Below are 22,699 nucleotides of genomic sequence, written 5' to 3'. Positions count from 1 at the left end.
ACAATTATTGCTAGTATGCTAATGCAGGCTAATTATTTTACATGAAAACACCAGCTAGTAATTATGATATACATTATTCATTCTGAGTCATTGTTTTTGCTATGATATATTTAATGATCATTTATATGTTGTGTTGTTGTTTCTTGTGTTTTGCCTGCCACAGAAAGCCTAAATGAAGAGAAAAGCAGATCGTTTATTTGTTAAAAGAAACGAGGAAGGGAGATGGAGAGCAAGTTTGTGTGTGGTTCTATGGAGGATATTTTATTGCCATTTTCCTTTTCTTTAGTGGCTCAAGTTCCTGGCTGGTATTTAATACATTTTGAATCCAAACTATTCTCGTGTTGTTTTTCTGTACATGAAAGACAATTAGTTTGTCAGGGGCCCAGTAAGCTACTGGTTGAATAATGTATTGAATAGGCTAATTGTTTGATTTATATTTGTATAAATACAGAAAAGGGGCAGAAAAGTGTCGTAATGGTGTGTGGGTGTGTGTGCGCCTGGAAAGCAATTTGTGGGTCATATTAATTTAAATCTCTCACTATACACTCTTCAAAATTGTCACTCTGTTGAATAATGCCACTCAACTCTCCACTTTTACTGAGCACATGCAGTGGAATAGCACAGCAACACTAAACCTCTTCAGAGACAATTCTGAAATAACACTTTTTCAGAAATTAACTAGCCTAGAGTGGTAGAATTACAATCAGTTTTCTGGGTATAGTGTACAGTTGTGCTCATTAGTTTGCATACCCTGGCAGAAATTGTGATATTCTGGCATTGATTTTGAAAATATGACTGTTCATGCAAAAAAAGGATAGTGATCATATGAAGCCAATTATCATCACAGAGTTGTTTGGTTGTTTGGGGAATCTTGTGAAAATTGATGGCAAGATGAATGCAGCATGTTATCAGAAAATACTGGCAAACTATTTCCACTTTTCTGCACGAAAGCTGCGCATGGGACACTCTTGGACTTTCCAGCAAGACAATGAAACTAAGCACAAGGCCAAGTTGACCCTCCAGTGGTTACAGCAAAAAAAAGGTGAAGGTTCTGAAGTGTCCATCAGTCTCCTGACCTTAAAATCTTCAGGCCACTCTGGGGAGGTCTCAAACGTGCAGTTCATGCAAGACAACCAAAGACTTTTCATGACCTGGAGTCAGTTTGCCAAGACAAATGGGCAGCTATACCACCTGCAAGAATTCTGGCCCTCATAGACAACTATTACAAAAGACTGTACACTGTCATTGATGCTAAAAGCGTCATTACACAGTATTAAGAACTAAGGGTATGTACAGATTTTTTTGTTATCTACATATAAACTTTTGTACCTCAAATGTCCCAGTCATATTTCTCTGTTCTCTACACTAAGAGTCCCAGTCATATCTTTCTGTTCTGTACACTAGGAGTCCCAGTCATATCTATCTGTTCTCTACATTAGGAGTCCCAGTCATATCTTTCTGTTCTGTACACCAGGAGTCCCAGTCATATCTCTCTGTTCTGTACACTAGGAGTCCCAGTCATATCTATCTGTTCTGTACACTAGGAGTCCCAGTCATATCTCTCTGTTCTCTACACTAGGAGTCCCAGACATATCTCTCTGTTCTGTTCACTAGGAGTCCCAGTCATATCTTTCTGTTCTGTACACTAGGAGTCCCAGTCATATCTATCTGTTCTCTACATTAGGAGTCCCAGTCATATCTTTCTGTTCTGTACACTAGGAGTCCCAGTCATATCTCTCTGTTCTGTACACTAGGAGTCCCAGTCATATCTATCTGTTCTGTACACTAGGAGTCCCAGTCATATCTCTCTGTTCTCTACACTAGGAGTCCCAGACATATCTCTCTGTTCTGTTCACTAGGAGTCCCAGTCATATCTCTCTGTTCTGTTCACTAGGAGTCCCAGTCATATCTATCTGTTCTGTACACTAGGAGTCCCAGTCATATCTATCTGTTCTCTACATTAGGAGTCCCAGTCATATCTTTCTGTTCTGTACACTAGGAGTCCCAGTCATATCTCTCTGTTCTGTACACTAGGAGTCCCAGTCATATCTATCTGTTCTGTACACTAGGAGTCCCAGTCATATCTCTCTGTTCTCTACACTAGGAGTCCCAGACATATCTCTCTGTTCTGTTCACTAGGAGTCCCAGTCATATCTCTCTGTTCTGTTCACTAGGAGTCCCAGTCATATCTATCTGTTCTGTACACTAGGCAGGCTAGGCAACTCTCTCTCTGTGTATGTTATGCTAGATGTGGTATTCCGCTGTGTTTGCCACTCAAACCAGTTCAGGTACTGTTTTGTTTCAGCTGCGGTGGGCAACTTCACTATGTGGAGAAGAAACGCTCTGACTGTATCCTTCGCTGTCCACTCAAACGCTCTCCCCAAGAGAATATGCAATGGAGATTACGATTAGTACAGTAAGACCACATCAAAGCTCTATGTCTATTTATATAGTTAGAATCATGCCACTAATTTGTGGTGTCCACAATCAGTAATTAGTAATGTTGGGAACAAACTGATCAAGGAAGAAGTTGAAGGAGAGGGAGAGATAAATGAAGATGAATATATTCAGTGAGCATGGCCTTGCTACTGAAAGAGGCTGCCAAGGGCAGATTTGGCTCCCAAGAGAAGACAGGCTTCTTGCACACTGCCCACAAAATGAGGTGGAAACAGAGCTGCACTTCCTAACCTCATGACAAATGTATGACCACATTAGAGGCAATCAATCATACAGACTTTCAAAGCATTCAATGAACATAGAGAAGAGCCTTCTATTTCAGCTGGTTCTGGGGCTCTGTAAAGTGCCTGCTAAAGGGGTCTTTATGTCCTGTTCTATTTAAAAGACTTCTTGAAAATTATTATACATTATTATATTTTTATAATTATTATATACATAAATTTACAACCCTGTTTCCAGAAAAGTTAAGGACGCTGTGTAAAATAAAAATAAAAACAGAATACAAAGATGTGCAAATCATTTATCCTTATATTTAATTTAAAATAGTACAAAGACAACATATCAAATGTTAAAACTGAGAAATTGCAACACGTTTCAAAAAAATTGTGACAGGGACATGTTTACCACTGTGTTGCATCACCTCTTCTTAAGCATTTGGGAACTGAGAAGACAAATTGCTGTTATTTAGAAAGTAAAATGTATTCACATTCTTGATATAGGACTTGAGCTGCTCAACAGTTCAGGGTCTCCTTTGTCATATTATTTGTTTTATAATGCGATAAATGTTTTCAATGGGTGACAGCTCTGGACTGCAGGCAGACTCTTTTACTAGGAAGCCATGCGGTTGTAAAACGTGCAGAATATGGTTTGGCGTCTTGCTGAAATAAGCAAGGCCTTCACTGATAAAAACGTTTTCTGGATGGAAGCATATGTTGCATCAAAACCTGTAGATTTTGTTCAGCTTTAATGGCGCCTTCACAAATCTGCAAGTCACCCATGCCATGTGCACTAATGCACCTCCATACAATCACGGATCCTGGCTTTTGTGCGCCAGATGGTCCCTCTCCCCTTTAGCCCGGAAGACGAGGCGTCCATGATTCCCAATAATTAATTTTAATTTTGATTCGTCAGACCACAGGACAGTTTTCCACTACCCCTCTGTCCATTGTAAATGAGCTTGGGCCCAGAGAAGGCAGCAGCATTTATATATCTTGTTTATATATGGTTGATATTTTGCATGGAATAGTTTTAAGTTGTATTTGTGAATGCAGAAACGTATTGTGTTCACAGACAATGGTTTTCAGAAGTGTTCCTGAGCCCATACAGTGATGTCCACTACAGAATCTGTTTATACAATTTTTGTGAATTACTAAAACACTAAACCCCATTCTCTGAATCCAAGTAGTCATCACATGTGTAAACACTGTTGATCGTGTCCTACAGCATGCAATGTTTGTATACAGAAAGTATTCAGACCCGTTCACTGTTTCCATGTTTTGTTACACCACAGCCTTATTCAAAAATGATATACAACAAACTATCACCAGTTAAACAGTATGTCAGATGCTTCCCCCAAAAATCCCTCCCCCACCCGACATGGGAGCAGTTTCGGTACTGTGTGACAGGTGAGCCGCTGCTTGCTGTACCAAGTGGCTGCCAATATCCCCCAGATGGTTCACTAAGTCTGACCAGGGCCCAGGGACTGGCCCTGGGGACAGAGCCACGAGGTCCTCTGGCCTCTTTGAAGGGAGGTTGTCAGGGGAGGCAGCTGGAGGCAAAGAGAGGTTAAGCTTGAGCAGAGAGCATGTTCTGGGCTGTTGCTTCCTTAGTGTGTGTGTGTGTGTATGTGTGCGCGCAAAGAGATAGAGATGGGCGTGTAGCATGCAATAAAGAGAATGAGTGAAGAGTGATGGAGAGAGAGTGAAATTTTATTCAGTGGAGCGATAGAGGCAGCATACTGGCTTTTTTCTAACAGATCCTGTTATTCTATATTTACAGTGAAGTCATTTAGCTCTTATCTGGAGACACATTACTGGGTGCATACATATTCATACTGGTCTCTGAGGGCAACGGTTCACAGAACCACTCACAAAACCTCACAGAAGAACTGCTTACAGAACCACTCACGACACCTCAAAGAAGAACCGCTCACAGAACCACTCACAAAACCTCACAGAAGAACTACTTACAGAACCACTCACAAAACCTCACAGAAGAACTACTTACAGAACCACTCACAAAACCTCACAGAAGAACTACCTACAGAACCACTCACAAAACCTCACAGAAGAACTACTTACAGAACCACTCACAAAACCTCACAGAAGAACTGCTTACAAAACTACTCACGGCACCTCAAAGAAGAACAACTCAGAGAACCACTCACAAAACCTCACAGAAGAACTTCTTTCAGAACCACTTATGACACCTTACAGAGGAACCGCTCACAGAATCACTCACAAAATCTCACAGAAGAACCACTCAATCACACATACTGTATTATCTTGTATTAAATTCTGAATCTAAAATCAAATGAGAACAACTACCAGGTTGAAAATGTACAGAAATGTTAATAGGCAAATATATTTACATGAAGTAAAAACATTTTCTGAAAACAAATGTGCTTTAACCATGGTGTGTTCTGTATAAAGTACAGGACCATGTAAAAGCAATGCTTTTCAGCAGATGTTGCCTCAAACAAGTATGGTTGCCAGCACCCATCATCAGCAATATTGTATTTCTGACAATTAAGAAGGTGTTAATTTAATTTCCATGTCTAACATAATTGTTACATCTACAGCAACAGAATGACCAAGTAGTTCTCTAGGGACCCCATCAGTTACCATATGATAGCCTGTTTATTCACTGAAAGCAGATTATTTTCTAATATACAATTTCAGTATCTTTTATTATACTTTTTGCTGGATCAATCCTAAGTAAAAAACCCATATTCCACTGCGTTGAGGCCTATTATTAGAGTTTGAGAGACCTGTTGTTTAAAGGAACCTCAACACTGTGAACTCTGTGAACTGTTTCTGCTAAATTATTCCTTTCAGAAGCGTATGCGTACATACATTACCATCTAGTTTGTCGTGTAGCTGGTATTAATACAGGGCGTTGTCATTGACAAGTAGGAATAAAACAGTGTGATTGTCAATGTCGTATTAGTCCCAACCCAACATTGGCCTTGTCCTTACTGCTGCTAATCTCCACTAGGATCGTGAAAACATGAAGTGGCTCCTTATTTCCTATTGGCTCTGATGTAAAGTAGTGTACTATATAGGGATAAAGATGCTATGGGCCCTGGTGGTGTGCAGTAAAGGGAATAGGGTGCCATTTGGGATGTATTCAGTGTCGACAGTCACTTTTGGTTAGTCATGAAGTGCTGTTCCCTCCATGTTTTGCTGTACTAAACTTATACAGCAACTATCCAACCACTGGCTAAAACATACAATTATTCTCAATGTCAACTAGATTATTATATAAGAAACTAATTTCAACAAAATATCTTAAATATTCCCATGAATACTATTTTGGCAAGCGTCTCCCAGGCATAAATTAAAACCTGAAAGCTCAGTGTGGAGTCCGTTTAATTAATGTAGTGCTGGCCACGGCAATGCTCAGTCTGGGCGTGAGCAATCAGGCTTCACTTTTTTTGATATTCATTCAAGTTACAGAGGTCCCATTTGTTACTGTGCATCATAAGTTCGGCGGCATCCAGGAACCGAGCAGAACCAACTCTGCGGGCGCTGACGGTAAGATCAGACTAAATGGTTCTGACGGCTGCCAGTAAAACGTAGCTATGTTACATGATTGGTAATGCCCTGTTATGCTACTTAGCTTATTGGAGCTGCGTGACGGATCCATGGAGATGCCAGATTAGCCCCGGTTGACCTGCAGGGGTCATCACATTGCACAGAATCACCAGGCCGTTAAATCAACAGTAATTAGCAGGAGTCATTCCAGACCGCAGCTCAGCTGTGTTCGTGTGTGTTTGTGTCTGTGTGCATGTGTTTGTGTCTGTGTGTGTTTGTCTCTGTGCGTGCACGTGTGTCCACACGGCAGTTGGGTTGTACACTGAGTGTAAGTCTCTCTCTCTTCCTCTCTGCCATCTTAATTCCAGACTAACTTGCCAGAATGCTGATGACATTGTTGTGTTTTGATGGAAAGAATATCTTCTGGCCCTGTTGCTGCCGTACACAAATACTTAACTGGTTGTTCATGCCGTATTATTACGATGATCTACAAACTGTGTGTGTGTGTGTGTGTGTGTGCGTGCGTGTGTGATTAAGAAAGAAACAGAGAGAGATACAGAGAGAGATGATTTAACTGTGCTAGATAAACAGAGAGGCCTGCAGGATGGAACCAATGTGAATGACAAGCCAAATGATTTCTCATAATTGCTTTTGACGGAGTCTCTTTGAACTGTATGTGGTCTGCGGAGCGGCTCCCTTTCAGGGCGGTCTCATCTCCTATCATCATCTGGAGGACTGCTTAATGTTTGGAAGTCAGGTCAGACATACTTTATCTCCTCCATCCATGCCTATCTCATCCCCCTATCTCTACTCATCCTCCTATCTGTACTCATCCTCCTATCCCTATCTCATCCTCCTATCTCTACTCATCCTCCTGTCTCTACTCATCCTCCTATCTCTACTCACCCTCCTATCCCTATCTCATCCTCCTATCCCTATCTCATCCTCCTATCCCTATCTCATCCTCCTATCTCTACTCATCCTCCTGTCTCTACTCATCCTCCTATCTCTACTCATCCTCCTATCCCTATCTCATCCTCCTATCTCTACTCATCCTCCTATCTCTACTCATCCTCCAATCTCTACTCACCCTCCTATCTCTACTCGCCCTCCGTTTTCTCTTCTCTGTCTCCCTCTTCAGATTTTCCTCCACCCTTCTCTCTCCTCCATCTTTCTTCTCGTACCCTCTGGATTTGCCTTATGCTGAAGATATTTGAACACTGAAGGTGGGTCTTTGCCCTTCCAACCCGGGGGGATTTCCTCCTTCCTTGAGGCAGGGAATCTACCAAGCCGAGTCCGTCCTCCTTACCCGAGGCTCCAGAGACTAGAGAGATCCGACTGAACAGCCGAAGAAGAGATGACACTGAGGAAGAGAGAGAAAAATTAGCCTGTGGAAGAAAAGGAGAGACTAAGGAAGAGAGGGGAAAGATAGGTCTTAAGAAGAGATGGTGAGGCGTGGCTGAGGAAGAGAGGGGGAGATTAGATTAAGGAAGAGCTGATATGAGACTGAGGAAGAGGCAATATGAGAGGGCATGCCTGGAGTGGCTTACTAAGTGTCTCCTGTCCAGATCACAGCAGAGATGGGGAGCTGCTGTCTGCTCTGGAATGACAGACGTTTTCACACAATAGCAGGTAACCACAATAACAGCACTAACAAGCACTGCTACAACCACCTCCGACTCCTCCATATCTCAGTCCCCATTGGAGACAGGCAGGCAGGCAGGGGTGTGGTGGGAGTCTGATTGGTGGGCGTCTGATATGTGGGAGTGGTGGGAGTCTGATTGGTGGGCGTCTGATATGTGGGAGTGGTGGGAGTCTGATTGGTGGCCGTCTGATATGTGGGAGTGGTGGGAGTCTGATTGGTGGGCGTCTGATATGTGGGAGTGGTAGGAGTCTGATAGGTGGGCGTGGTCTAAGTCAGATAGGTGGGCGTGGTCTAAGTCTGATAGGTGGGCGTGGTAGGAGTCTGATAGGTGGGCGTGATGTGACTGATAGATGGGTGTGGTCTAAGTCTGATAGGTGGGAGTGGTAGGCGTCTGATAGGTGGGCGTGGTGTGAGTCTGATAGGTGAGCGTGGTGTGAGTCTGATAGGTGGTCGTGGTAGGCGTCTGATAGGTGGGCGTGGTGTGAGTTTGATAGGTGGGCGTGGTAGGAGTCTAATAGATGGGTATCGTCTAAGTCTGATAGGTGGGCATGGTAGGCGTCTGATAGGTGGGCGTGGTGTGAGTCTGATAGGTGGGCCTGGTAGGAGTCTGATAGGTGGGCGTGGTCTAATTCTGATAGGTGGGCGTGGTAGGAGTTTGATAGGTGGGCGTGATGTGACTCTGATAGATGGGTGTGGTCTAAGTCTGATAGGTGGGAGTGGTAGGCGTCTGATAGGTGGGCGTGGTGTGAGTCTGATAGGTGGGCGTGGTAGGACTCTGATAGATGGGTATCGTCTAAGTCTGATAGGTGGGCATGGTAGGCGTCTGATAGGTGGGCGTGGTTTGAGTCTGATAGGTGGGAATGGTAGGAGTCTGATAGGTAGGCGTGGTGGGTGTATGATAGGTGGCCGTGGTGGGTGTAGGATAGGTGGGCGTGGTAGGAGTCTGATAAGTGGGCGTGGTGGGTGTAGGATAGGTGGGTGTGGTGGGTGTAGGATAGGTGGCCGTGGCCGTGGTGGGTGTAGGATAGGTGGGCGTGGTAGGAGTCTGATAAGTGGGTGTAGTGGGTGTAGGATAGGTGGGTGTGGTAGGTGTGGTGGGTGTAGGATATACTCCCTGGTGTGTGTTTCCTGCAGAGAGAACTTAAGGCAGAGTGCCCTATATAGGGAATGGGGTGCCATTTTAGATGCATTTGCTGTCATCCCAGCCGAATGGTCCAAAACAAGTGGACACCACTATTACACATTAGATATAGGTCAGCTTGCATTAGCCTTTTAAAACGTTTGTTTTCTACTAACCTTGTCTAAAGTGGCATTAGCCTTTTAAAGGCCTGTGATCTATTAATTTATCTGAAGTGTGAGGAAGCAGAGACGCTGTGAGACCATAGCGCTGGCAGTACTAAAATTGTGGCCAACAAGAGTGTTGTAAACGCTGACCAGCAGAACAGCAGTAGTGTGGAAGTTCACTTCCTCTCAAAATGGACATCATCTGTTAGCTGCTGGAACAAACCCAATGTAATGAAACATAATGTTTTGTCATTCTCTTGCATTTCTCTGTCTCCTCTTCCCTCCATTTCTCTATTCATTAAGCGGTAGAAGGAGCTGTTTGGTTTGCGTACTGGTATTCACATAATTCACTTATGATAATGATTTTGGGAGACTGTCAAGTTGCTGGTAGCATAACATTTGTGAGTGTCTTATTTATCTAGATCTTTCTGCTCATCAACTGCAGCAACATTCTTTTTCACTACAGCATTTGCCATAGGAAACGTTACAAATTTGTCTCGTTCTTCAGAAAAATTACTTATCACTTCGGGATTGCTTCAAAAGCATGACCTATATGTTCATAAACACGACATATCAATTCAGAAACATTACGCAATTCTTCAGAAGCAGGAATTCATTTCAGAAACATGACATTGTGGTTAGTTCCAAACTCTGTCTGCTACATTCAATTCTGTAGCTGTCTTGTACCGTCCAGTTGACCTGTTGATATGTTGCACTTCAGTTCTGCAGAGGTAGTTAAGGACATAAGAGGTTTTAACCTAAACCAGACGTTCCTGGTATGTGAATAATCAAAGAAATGCATTGTCCTTACCTTTGTGTGTGTTAAGATTCCTGTCCTCAAGGGTGTTTATTGATTGAATAAAAGTAGAACAACATGTAGCTGTTAGTCTTCCCCGGGCACCTATGGGAAAAGACACTTTGCTGGAGGTTTCGCTCGAAGAAAAAGTAATCTTGTGATGAATGGCGATGTGTTTACTCTTGCTTTGTGAAACATTATCAAATACTTCTGTATTCATATTTTATTTTGCTTTATGTCACATCTACTGTGTATAGGCCTTTTAATAGTCAAAGAAAAAAACAAGGTTAATTGTTTTACCTGTCTAAATGAAGGTCAAATAAGCCAGGGATCATCAACTCTTACACTACAAGGGCCGGAGCCTGCTGGTTTTCTCTTCTACCTCATCGTTAATTGGAGCCACCTGGTGTCTCAGGTCTAAATAAGTCCCTGATTCGAGTGTTGCAATGAAAAAATGTATTGGAACTGGCTGATATCCAACCTTTAACCGGGTCCCTGTCCCTCGTCTTCCCCAGGTCTCCGTCTGTCCGTGTTTGCAGGGAGGGACAGAGACTGTCTAACGGCTGGGGACACCTGCTCCAGTGACGACTCATGCAGCCCTCGCCTGCGCACGCTGAGGCAGTGTGTTGCGGGGGACGGCAGTGTGAAGCTGGGGCCTGGCGCCAGGAACCAGTGCGAGAACGCGGTGGCGGCCCTGCTCTCCTCCCCGCTGCATGGCTGCTTGTGTAAACGGGGCATGAAGAGGGAGAAGAACTGTCTCAGCATCTACTGGAGCCTCCACCAATCCTCACTGCATGGTAAGGAGGGACATCACAAGGCTGATTTGATTTGATCTCATTTCAGGGTCAAACGTTTTAGGAAAACACATGATCGTGACAATCAACCATAGTAGTTACGCTAAAAACAAACGCACAGTGATTTATTAGTGTTAAAGTGCTGATTTGGAGAGGTGTGCTAGTTAAAAAGCTGCCTGAGGGGCTTAGGTGAAGCCTTTGGTTTTCCTGTTTGCAGGACTAAGCCTGGTGGAGAGTTTCCCATATGAACCAGAGGAACGAGGCTTCAACTACGTGCGCCTGGCCTCCATAGCTGCAGGTGAGTCTGGTTGTTACATCTAAATATCATGACACAGCTGGTACCTACCCTGGGGAACCAATTACCTGGCTGGTATCTACCCTGGGCTACTAATTACCTGTCTGGTATCTACCCTGGGGTAATAATTACCTGACATCTACCCTGGGGTACTAGTTCCCTAGCTGGCATCTAACCTGGGGTACTAATTACCTGGCTGGTAGCTACCCTGGGCTACTAATTACCTGTCTGGTATCTACCCTGGGGTAATAATTACCTGTCTGGTATCTACCCTGGGGTAATAATTACCTGTCTGGTATCTACCCTGGGGTAATAATTACCTGACATCTACCCTGGGGTACTAGTTCCCTAGCTGGCATCTACCCTGGGGTACTAATTACCTGGCTGGTATCTACCCTGGGCTACTAATTACCTGTCTGGTATCTACCCTGGGGTAATAATTACCTGACATCTACCCTGGGATACTAGTTCCCTAGCTGGCATCTACCCTGGGGTACTAATTACCTGGCTGGTATCTACCCTGGGGTACTAGTTACCTGGCATCTACGCTTTTTTATTATGTTTTTTTATGAAGATTAAAAAAATTATGATAGAAAATAGATAATAAAGGTAAAAAAAAAACATAATACCTCTATTAGCACCTCTCCGGGAGCCATCACCTTATCGTGGTGGAGAGGTTTGTGAGTTCCTATGAACCTGAGGGCTGTGTTGTCTGAGCCTCAGTGCTCCTGGTAGGATTTCCCATGGCAAAGTGGTCTCAGGGGAAGAGCCAGACTAAGAATGGTTAAAAAATGGTTACCCTGCCCGGAGGAAGCCCGGGGCCCCGTCTGGAGCCAGGCCCAGAGGGAGGGCTCGCCGGCGAACGCCTGGTGGCCGGGTTTGCCACGTGGCATCACCCTCTCTATCCTATGGGCCCACCACTCATGGGAGGAACCGTTGGGGTCGGGTGCGCTGCCATATGGGTGGCAGTGAAGGCCAGGGGCCTCAACGGACCAGACCCGGGCGGCAGGGGCTGGCTCAGGGGACATGGAACGTCACCTTTCTGTGGAGGAAGGAGGCGGAACATGTGAGGGAGGTGGAGCGCTATCAGTTAGATCTGGTGGGGCTTACATCCACACACAGTCTCGGTTCTGGAACCGTACTCCTGGATAGGGGATGGACTTTATTCTTCTCTGAAGTTGCCCAGGGTGTGAGGCACCGGGCGGGGGTTGGGATACTCACAAGCCCCCGGCTGAGTGCCGCTATGTTGGAGTTTACCCCAGTGGATGAGAGGGTCGCATCCTTACGCCTACGGGTTGTGGGGGGGGGGTCTCTGACTGTTGTTTGTGCATATGCCCCGAACAGCAGTTCGGAGTAGTTGGCCTTCTTTGAGACCCTGAATGGAGTCCTGTATGGGGCTCCAGTAGGGGTCTCCATAATTCTGCTGGGGGACTTCAACTCACACGTGGGCAATGATGGAGACACCTGGAGAGGAGTGATAGGGAGGAACGGCCTCCCTGATCTGAACTTGAGTGGTCGTTTGTTGTTAGAGTTCTGTGCTAGTCATGGATTATCTATAACGAACACCATGTTCAAACATAAGGATGCTCATAAGTGTACGTGGTACCAGAGCACCCTAGGCCGAAGGTTGATGATTGATTTTGTGATCGTGTCATCGGACCTGAAACCACATGTTTTGGACACTCGGGTAAAGAGAGGGGCAGAGCTGTCAATCGATCACCATCTGGTGGTGAGTTGGGTCAGGGGGTGGGCGAAGACTCTGGACAGACCGGGAAAACCCAAACGGGTGGTACGGGTGAACTGGGAACATCTGGAGGAGGCCCCTGTCCAAAAGATCTTCAACTCACACCTCCGGCGGAGCTTTTCTGGCATCCCTGTGGAGGTTGGGGGCATTGAACCTGAGTGGTCAATGTTCAAAGCCTCCATTGCCGAAGCAGCGGTGGGGAGCTGTGGTCTAAAGGTCTTAGGTGCATCAAGGGGCGGTAACCCTCAAACACCCTGGTGGACACTGGTGGTCAGGAAAGCCGTCCGACTGAAGAAGGAGGCCTTCCGGGATATGTTATCCCGGAGGACTCCAGAGATGGTTGCAGTGTACCGACAGACCCGAAGGGCTGCGACCTCTGCTGTGAAAGAGGCAAAACAGCGGGTGTGGGAGGAGTTTGGGGAAGCCATGGAGAACGACTTTCGGTTGGCACCAAGGTGTTTCTGGAAAACCGTCCGCCACCTCAGGAGGGGAAAACGGGGAACTATCCAAGCTGTGTACAGTAAGGATGGAACACTGTTGACCTCAACTGAGGAGGTAATTGGGCGATGGAAGGAACACTTTGAGGAACTCCTAAATCCCACTTACACACCCTCTATAGTGGAGGCAGAGCTGGAGGCTGATGGGGAAGCATCGTCAATCACCATGGCAGAAGTCACTGAGGTAGTCAAACAACTCCACAGTGGCAAAGCTCCGGGGATTGACGAGATCTGTCCAGAAATGTTGAAAGCTTTGGGTGTGGAGGGGATGTCTTGGATGACACGCCTCTTCAACATTACGTGGGAGTCGGGGAAAGTGCCTAAGGAGTGGCGGACCGGGGTGGTGGTTCCCCTGTTCAAAAAGGGGGACCAGAGGGTGTGTGCCAATTACAGGGGTATCACACTTCTCAGCCACCCTGGGAAAGTCTACTCAAAGGTACTGGAAAGGAGGGTTCGGCAGATAGTCGAACCTCAGATTGAAGAGGAACAATGCGGACTCCGTCCTGGTCGCGGAACAACCGACCAGCTCTTTACTCTTGCAAGGATCCTGGAGGGGGCCTGGGAATATGTCCATCCAGTCTACATGTGTTTTGTGGATCTGGAGAAGGCGTATGACCGGGTCCCCCGGGAGGTACTGTGGGAGGTGCTGCGGGAGTATGGGGTGAGGAGGTCCCTTCTGAGGGCTATCCAATCCCTGTACGTCCAAAGTGAGAGCTGTGTTCGGGTTCTCGGTAGTAAGTCGGACTTGTTCCAGGTGGGGGTTGGCCTCCGCCAGGGCTGCGCTTTGTCACCAATCCTGTTTTGTAACTTTTATGGACAGGATATCGAGGCGTAGTCGGGGTGGGGAAGGGTTGCAGTTCGGTGGGCTGGGGATCTCATTGCTGCTTTTTGCGGATGATGTGGTCCTGATGGCATCATCGGTCTGTGACCTTCAGCACTCACTGGACCGGTTCGCAGCCGAGTCCAAAGCGGTTGGGATGAGGATTAGCACCTATAAATCTGAGGCCATGGTTCTCAGCAAGAAACCGATGGAGTTCCTCCTCGGAGTAGGGAATGAGGCGTTACCCCAAGTAAAGGAGTTCAAGGATCTCGGGGTCTTGTTCGCGAGTGAGGGGACAATGGAGCGGGAGATTGGCTGGAGATTCAGAGCAGCGAGGGCGGTATTGCATTCGTTTTACCGCACCGTTGTGACAAAAAGAGAGCTGAGCCGGAAGGCAAAGCTCTCGATATACCGGTCAATTTTCGTTCCTACCCTCACCTATGGTCATGAAGGCTGGGTCATGACCGAAAGAACAAGATTGCGAGTACAAGCGGCTGAAATGGGTTTTCTCAGAAGGGTGTCTGGCTTCTCCCTTAGGGATAGGGTGAGAAGCTCAGCCATCCGTCTCCTATGCATCGAAAGGAGCCAGTTGAGGTGGTTCGGGCATCTGGTAAGGATGCCCCCAGGACGTCTCCCTAGGGAGGTGTTCCAGGCACGTCCAGCTGGGAGGAGACCTCGGGGTAGGCCCAGGACTAGGTGGAGAGATTATATTTCGACACTGGCCTGGGAACGCTTCGGGATCCCCCAGTCAGAGCTGGAAATGTCGCTCGGGAAAGGGAAGCTTGGAGTCACCTGCTGGAGCTGCTACCCCCGCGACCCGCTACCGGATAAGCGGATGAAGATGAGATGAGATGAGTAAAAAAGAAACTACAGTAAATAGAGTTTTTATGCATTCTGCTCATGCATTCTTTTTTTTAAGCCACCACACGCTCTGGTGTGCAAGGCCAAATAACTCTATTTACATATCATCCAACAAATGTAAAGTGTTGAAGTCACTAAACCACTTTAGCACTTGGATTGGAACTTTCGCTTTGGTCAGATTGTTAATTAAATCTGATCACACGTACTTCACTATATAGGGAATTGGGTGATATGGGATCTGATCTAAACTAGTGTACTATAAAGAGCATTTAGTGCTATGGGCTCTGGTCTAAAGCAGTGTACTATATAGAACAATGGGTGCTATGGGCTCTGGTCTAAAGCAGTGTACTATTTAGAACAATGGGTGCTATGGGTTCTGGTCTAAAGCAGTGTACTATTTAGAACAATGGGTGCTATGGGTTCTGGTCTAAAGCAGTGTACTGCATAGAACAATGGCTGCTATGGGTTCTAGTCTAAAGCAGTGTACTGGGAAATAGGGTGGCATTTAGGATATTACCTCTGTTTGGAAGCAGAAGAGGCGATTAATTCAAGTTGCTGTTGCACTCAACCAAGTGGTTATCTGTTGAGATCAGTGGAGAAATATTCTGTGAGACAAAGGCCACAGAGATAGAGACAGATAGAGGGAGAGATAGAGACAGATCGAGGGAGAGATAGACAGGAACTGAGAGAGAGGAATAGAGAGACAGGAAGAGAGAGAGAGGGATAAAGAGACAGGAAGAGAGAGAGATAGAGAGACCGGAAGAGAGAGAAAGGGAGGGATAGAGAGACAGGAAGAGAGAGAGAGAGATAGAGAGACCGGAAGAGAGAGAGAGAGGGGTAGAGAGACAGGAAGAGAGAGAGAGGGGGATAGAGAGACAGGAAGAGAGAGAGAGAGCGAGGGATAGAGTGAGAGTGTGAGAGGGAAGGGAGGGATAGATTGTTACAGACAATGAGATGAGCTACTGAGGGACTTAAATGATGGTTACTATGATTGGAATACAAGTCGTTCATGCATGGTTTTTAATGATCGTAGCCATCCTTTGCTGAAACTGCCAGACTAAGTTTCGTATCACAATGACTTTCTAAGGAGCTACACAAGTTCAGCCCTGCCATTAAATTGGATAATTCTGTTATGTTATTGTCCCAGGAGGAGAGTAGATGCTTCTCTGAGCTGTGCTTCCAGGTCTTACTGCTAGTATACAGCACAGTATGCTGTGCGGTAGCTTTATCTATGTACGTATATTTGTTTCTCTATAATGACATAACACTGCACAAAGGGACAAAAAAAAAGTATTCTCCTTCTCACAGCATTAGATGAATAAATAAACAGACTGAGATAGAACAGTAACTTAATTACCCAACTCAAAACTATCATACTAAAAAAAAAATGTCATTGGGTCACGTGTGAATGGTTTAGTTCGGGTCACGTTTGTTTGTCATTGGGTGGTCACGTTTGTTTGTCATCGGGTGATCACGTGTTTTTGTCATCGGGTGGTCACGTGTTTTTGTCATCGGGTGGTCACGTGTTTTTGTCATCGGGTGGTCACGTGTTTTTGTCATCGGGTGGTCACGTTTGTTTGTCATCGGGTGGTCACGTGTTTTTGTCATCGGGTGGTCACGTGTGTTTGTCATCGGGTGGTCACGTGTGTTTGTCATCGGGTGGTCACGTTTGTTTGTCACTGGGTGGATATGTGTGTTTGAGAAGCAGAGGACCCCTGGTTGGAGTCCAGTTTGTGGACAGCGAACAAAGGAAGCTGTACTAGGAACCAAACATAATAAAATCGGACTCAACTTTACGCTGCATTGACAGTACATTGTTGCAGTGCATCATATTTCAGGCCAATAGCAACTATTGATATATTAACTGTTGTAGAATCCAAGGTTCCTGTGCATCAGAACTAAAGGATAGAGGTCAGAGGTCAGTTTGCACCCCTTGATACAACAACACTGACATGATGGACTGCTGTTCTACCTTTTTACACTCCCTCTCTTTTCTCTTTCCTCTTCTCACCCTTTCTCTTCTCAGATGTGTATATGCATTAACATTGTGTGTGTGCATTAACATTGTGTGTGTGCATTGCATTGTAAATGGGGGGACTTGTTAGATTCAGAGTTGTTTTGCTTAGACTGCGGAGTGAGAAGACTGTTATTGGAGTGTCAGCCAAATGGCCATTCTGGTAAGCTTTGTGGCTAGTAGCTGTTGATAACCAGTAAAATGATTTAGTTTGTATTTGTGCTAAAACAATGAGATATTGCTATAGATGGCATAGTTTTAATAACAGTGGAGGAATGTCTGGCCATGAGGAGATTGCAGTCTTAAAAGGCTTCTGGTGTTGAAGATGGTGCAGAGTTCACACCTCAATTTGATCCTCTTCAATAATATGACTTGATGAATTAGATTACTATGTTTATATAATGTTAGCACCAGACAGTTACTGTCTTTCTGTGTCTTTAACCAACACTGGTCAGTGGTGTCATATGGTGTTTATAAATATTTATCATTATGATGCCTAGTACTTCCTCTCTGCTACAATGATCACGTTACTCCTGATAATATATACACTAGACAAATGAGCGCTCTTTCAATTCAAACATACTGGTGGCATTTTATTTTGGGCTCAGGTTGAAAAGGGTAAAAAATATGGGTAGAATTTTTGCCTCCAACAATGTAGTTTCTAGAATACATACATACATCTTCTTCCGCTTCATCCGGGGCCGGGTCGCGGAATTGGGACGAAGACAATTTCAAGACAATTTCTCACATTGATTAGTCAGCATGCCTGTCTTGGAGACTGAGCATAGAGCAACAGAAACATCCCTTATTCCTTGGGTGTATCACTGATAGTGTTTATGCAACATACTAAACACTATAAACTGTTACTAGCAGTGAACACCTGTTTAGCTAGGCAACGCGGTATAACGAGTTGCTGAGATAACATATTGTTATCGTGGGGTTGCGAGAACGTTAGTTGGTCCGACTGATAAGTTACCTCGTTTCCATACTATACAGCAATTCTTATTGTTAGTGTTTATATGTAGACTGGCTGCTACATTTATTTAAGGTGTTTTGCTTGGGTGTGACAGGAGTAATGTGTTACGAATGCTGAATCGTTACTTCAGAGGGAAGTGGAGAACGCGCCTTGAGCTGTCCAGCCAGTGCATCTCATACTAGCACCTGTTTTTAATAACCTTGCGTTTATGTTTTTATTGGATTCTAAATCAAAAGCACTGTGGATATGCTGTCTCTCCAGACGTTTACACTGAACTCACTCGCAGTACTCTGGGTCTTTTGGGGCCAAAGGGGTTTTTGGATAACGCCAAGGACTCGTGACTGGAACTGAAGGACCTGGTTCCAAAGATGAGGAACGTCGTTCCATAACTGCCCAAAGATCTCATTGAGCTGTAGCCAGAAGTTCCCAGGGATGATCTGTCAGATGCAGAACCTCCACTCGCTGTAGAGGAAAGAAACATGGCCGGTGGTCAGTAGGATACTCTGTGTTAACCAAACTGTCCAAAGCTAATAAGTTTTTCATGTTCAAATAGAATAATGAATTACTTGTAGTTAGAATCAAAGGAGCGTTTATTCGCCAAGTACATTCAAGTTACCATAACATCCAAGTACATATCTGGATACGGTGCTGCTAGTGGTCATTTATGGGACTAGTGGGGTATATTACAGCTGTTTTACCAAATACTAAATAAGAATTTCACCCTGGTTGGTTTGTTTGATGTCAGAGAGATTTTTTAGGTCAGTGAGATTTCACACGTTATTGGCCAGGAGCACAGGAGCATTATACACTCTATGATGCCACAAAATGTTTTGAAAAGAGAGCAAAATCGTTTTGTTGCATTTCACAAAGCCAATGTGTTATATTATTTTGTGATTAGTTTAGATGTACTTGTTTGAAAGAGCCATTGGATATCTTTTAGCAATGATATCTTTTAGCAATGCAGATGTATTAATAAATGTACAAGGTCTACATTCTTCTTGTTTTTACAGTTCTGGTTCTGGAGGCTTCCTGATCCAAAACTCCCCTAAGGTGTTTTTTTCTCAAACATCTTCCCAGCAGATTGGAAACTGCTTGAAAACTAACTAACCTTACATAAGACTCATCAACAAGAGGATTTGAGTGTGTTGAATATTTATGCTCTGCCGCATCAGCTGCTCTCTCGTGCCTATGTCATGTTAAACATGTTCAGATTTGGGCTTGCCTATGTCATGTTAAACATGTTCAGATTGGGTCTTGTCTATGTCATGTTAAACATGTTGAGATTGGGTCTTGTCTATGTCATGTTAAACATGTTCAGATTGGGTCTTGTCTATGTCATGTTAAACATGTTGAGATTGGGTCTTGTCTATGTCAACTGAGGAACAATGCATCAACTTACATTGTGGACATATCTTACTCAGGCAGTACATACGTTAATTCTATTAAAAGTCTACTTCTGGCCAGACAGCGTAAGTGGAGCTGGGCCAGGAAGAGCGAATGTCTCTTACTGACTGACTGGCTGACTGAATAGCGCAGTGCAAGCAATAGGTCCTGCGTTTGAATCTCGTCACAGTCAAAACAAATTATGCGTTTGGATTTGTTCCGGATAGACAAACACTTCGCTGGATACAACCTGAAGTAGCTACATTATAGTAAACCTACAATTAAACTGTTTATGGTTATATTGGGACTATTTCTGGTGGATTTTCGATTTTTGTGCATGTTTTTTGTGCATGTTTTTTGGGTCAGGATAGATATAAACTGTGCTGGCTACAGCCTTCAATAGCTATGTTATAGTAAGCCTAAACTAAAACTGTTTACAGTTAAATTGCAATTATTTCAGGTGTATTTTCGAGGTACACATCCCCGTGAATGCTTTTTGGGGTAATGTAGGCTAGATCAAAACCCCTTGGGCAGTAAAATAGTAGGGGTTTTACCGATTCTCTCATCTTTTCACACAGTCAGTTATCATCACCTATAATGACATTTATTGTATCAATGTCATTCACAAATGAAAGAAAAACTTTTCATCTTCAGTCTCGCTAGCAATTGCTCAATCATATAACTATTCCAAGTAGTAAGTTAGTAGATACTAGTAAGCCTATAACTGGCTAATAAGCTGTTAAAACAGCCAGTGACAAAAACCCATACAGTTCATAGATGCCATTTGTGGTGGAAGTTAACTTAATAAGAATTGTTGGTCAGCTTAATGCCATGCTTAATGGTGTCTAGCGAAATATTTGAACTTGGAGATGTCAATGCGTGACAAGATGATAAAATGTCAAGATGCTATACCGACACTGGGTGAATTTGTACCACTAGTGTAGTGGTGTAGGTCACTGCCTTTCATGTGGGAGACCCGGGTTCGAGTCCAGTGAGGGCAGCAGTATTTATCAATTTTAATTGCGGGCCGGCTGCACTAGGCTTGTCTGGTTCCTTTTCTGGTTTCTTTTTGCTAGATTTAGAAGCTACAGTAACTATCGACATCTGTGGCTAGCAATCATTACTGTACAGGTATATTCTTTTTTGACACAGGCTGCTGTCCATACAATATACCTGATACAGTCATCTAAATGGGTGAATACACACACTGGAAAGTTTTTTTGGACATATGGATTTGTAATGCTTAATGTATATACTTTGCCATCATCAAAAATCAATAGAAATGCATTGGTTTGTGTTGAAAAAGTACACCAGTTGAAATAATGATCTATGAATATGGTTGGAACATACCTAGGATATTCATGACAAAATATGTAAAAAAAATAATTTTAAAAAAATAAGAAAGAAAAAGCAGAAAAAAACAGCTTTCCAGGTTGTATACTCAGATGTGTCACGGTTTCTGCGTGTGGCGCGGCATGTTCTCTCCCTCTTTGGCGCTCCACCTTGTCAGCATACCAACCGCCGGCAGGAGATGGTAGCAGCAAGCGCACCTCACACACACCTGCTCCTTATCATGAATTATGTCGTCTATTTAACCTCCTTGTTTTCACTCGCACCTCACAGGTTATTGTTTCTATGTCGTTAGAAACCCTGTGGTGCCGTGCTCTTGATCAATATATAAAATCAAGAAACGTTGTTCTTCATGTCGTTGTCGTTTTGTCACTTTCAGTTTTGCCTGTCCTCTCTGCACTCGCTACCCCTGACACTTCACAACGTCTGCCTGTCGATGCTTCGGGATTGCACAACCTTGTATTTTATCGACAAATAATTATGACCACTAACACTAGTAATTAGTACATAATAACCTGATTTATGATGAAATTCCCCTTAAACAGTGTGCAGGCAGCTTGATGTTGGGAAGTTATTTCTGTTTGTCAGACAGATGGCTGATTGCTGAGGGTCACAGCTCATTCAGACGGCAGGTCATTGGGTCACGGTTGACCCGGCACTGCCAATCTTCCCTCCACTAGGTTTAGTATTATGCAGTTGTTTAGTTAACAGTATGATCTACTGAACATAGTCCTGTTAGAGAGTTTTTACACTACAATACTTTTAACGTCACAAATCACAATAAATCATTTAGATTTAGTTATAATCTTAAGTCAAGCCCTTCTAAAACCTGGGATGTTCAAAACAACCTTTTTAAGGACTCAAGCCGTGACCAACGTGGTTTGGATTGGGACATTTCTCCAGTCTATTTTAGCACCGGCTCAGTGACTCAGTATCAGACCAATGTCTTCAAACAGTCAACAGGGAGCAGAATCCTTAAGAAATGTTTCCAGCACTTTTCTCAATCCATGCCATGACAAATTTAGGCTGTTCTGGAGGCAAAAGCGAGTCTTACTTGATACCAGTCAGGTGTGCCTAATAAAATGGCCATTGAGGGTATATCATCTGGATATTTTCTTCTCATAATATAACTGGATTCAATCGGCATTTCACATATCACATCAATTCGAGATCCGTGGCTCAGTGCGTGATCCGACTTGGAATTGAAACTTGGATAATCGGATTCGGATTATTCCGTGAAGACCTCTAATGGAACATGTACTGCACATGAAAGGGATGTATATAGACCTTTGCCCACTCTTCTTCTGTCTGTCATTGGGAGTGCAACTGTCAGAGTTTAGGAGTGGGCTGCTGGGGTACAAATGGTCGGGGAAGTGTTCAGCAGGAAACACCTTCCTGGGCAGAGAAGAGTTTGTCCTGAGGAGAACCAGTCATTGTACAGAGGGAGAGGGCGGAGCTGCAGAACGGCAGGTCACCAGTCATGGTATGTGACTGCACAGTTATTACTGGAAATTGAATAAAGCTCACTTTTTGGTAGCCGAATTTCTCTCATTCTGTGGTTTCCCACAACACCGGTCACCCAATATTTCAAAACGGCTCCTCTGGTACAGCTCAACCATGACCAAAAGAAAATCACACCATCTGAGTAGCTTTCTTCCTGTGCTGTGGACCCTTAAAAACCATCAATCTGTCATCAATCTGTCTAAGAGACTAGTTAGATTACAACTATTGTCGTGACAACGATTTCACTTAACATAATATGTAGATACAGTATTCTATTCAAACTCTTGTTACGTAGTAAGATGATAGGCATGCATACACTGTGGTTTTTCCTGACCTAAAAGCTGAAAAACGTACTGGCCACGGTGTTTACTTGGTAACTAATGGCGCTTTTCCACTGCATGGCACCGGTTTGATTCTATTCGCCTCGACTCCACCCGCTTTGGGATGTTTTCCACGGCATGGTACCGGCTTGACTCTACTCACCTCGCCTCGCTTCTACCCGCTTTGGGACCTTTTCCACTGCAT

General features: G+C 44.3%; 1 protein-coding gene across 2 annotated transcripts in view; it reads left to right on the top strand.

The window, feature by feature from the left end:
• gfra4a (GDNF family receptor alpha 4a) overlaps positions 1–22,699 on the top strand; it is a 174,346-nt gene that overhangs the window by 118,512 nt on the left and 33,135 nt on the right. Inside the window, exons 1-3 of one of the 2 annotated variants that reach the window (XM_034297227.1) lie at positions 7,754–7,844; positions 10,453–10,734; positions 10,949–11,029. In XM_034297227.1, coding sequence (XP_034153118.1) covers positions 7,793–7,844; positions 10,453–10,734; positions 10,949–11,029 — 415 coding nt within the window. In that variant the 5' untranslated portion in view covers positions 7,754–7,792. Of the gene's footprint in view, positions 1–7,753; positions 7,845–10,452; positions 10,735–10,948; positions 11,030–22,699 lie in introns of those variants that run through there. The other variant, XM_010879402.4, reaches the window with a different exon arrangement.

Source organism: Esox lucius, chromosome 15, assembly GCF_011004845.1.
Source record: "Esox lucius isolate fEsoLuc1 chromosome 15, fEsoLuc1.pri, whole genome shotgun sequence".
NCBI classification, from domain to species: Eukaryota; Metazoa; Chordata; class Actinopteri; order Esociformes; family Esocidae; genus Esox; species Esox lucius.
The sequence above is the reverse complement of the archived record's forward strand: the minus strand, read 5'-3'. Positions and strand labels throughout refer to the sequence as shown.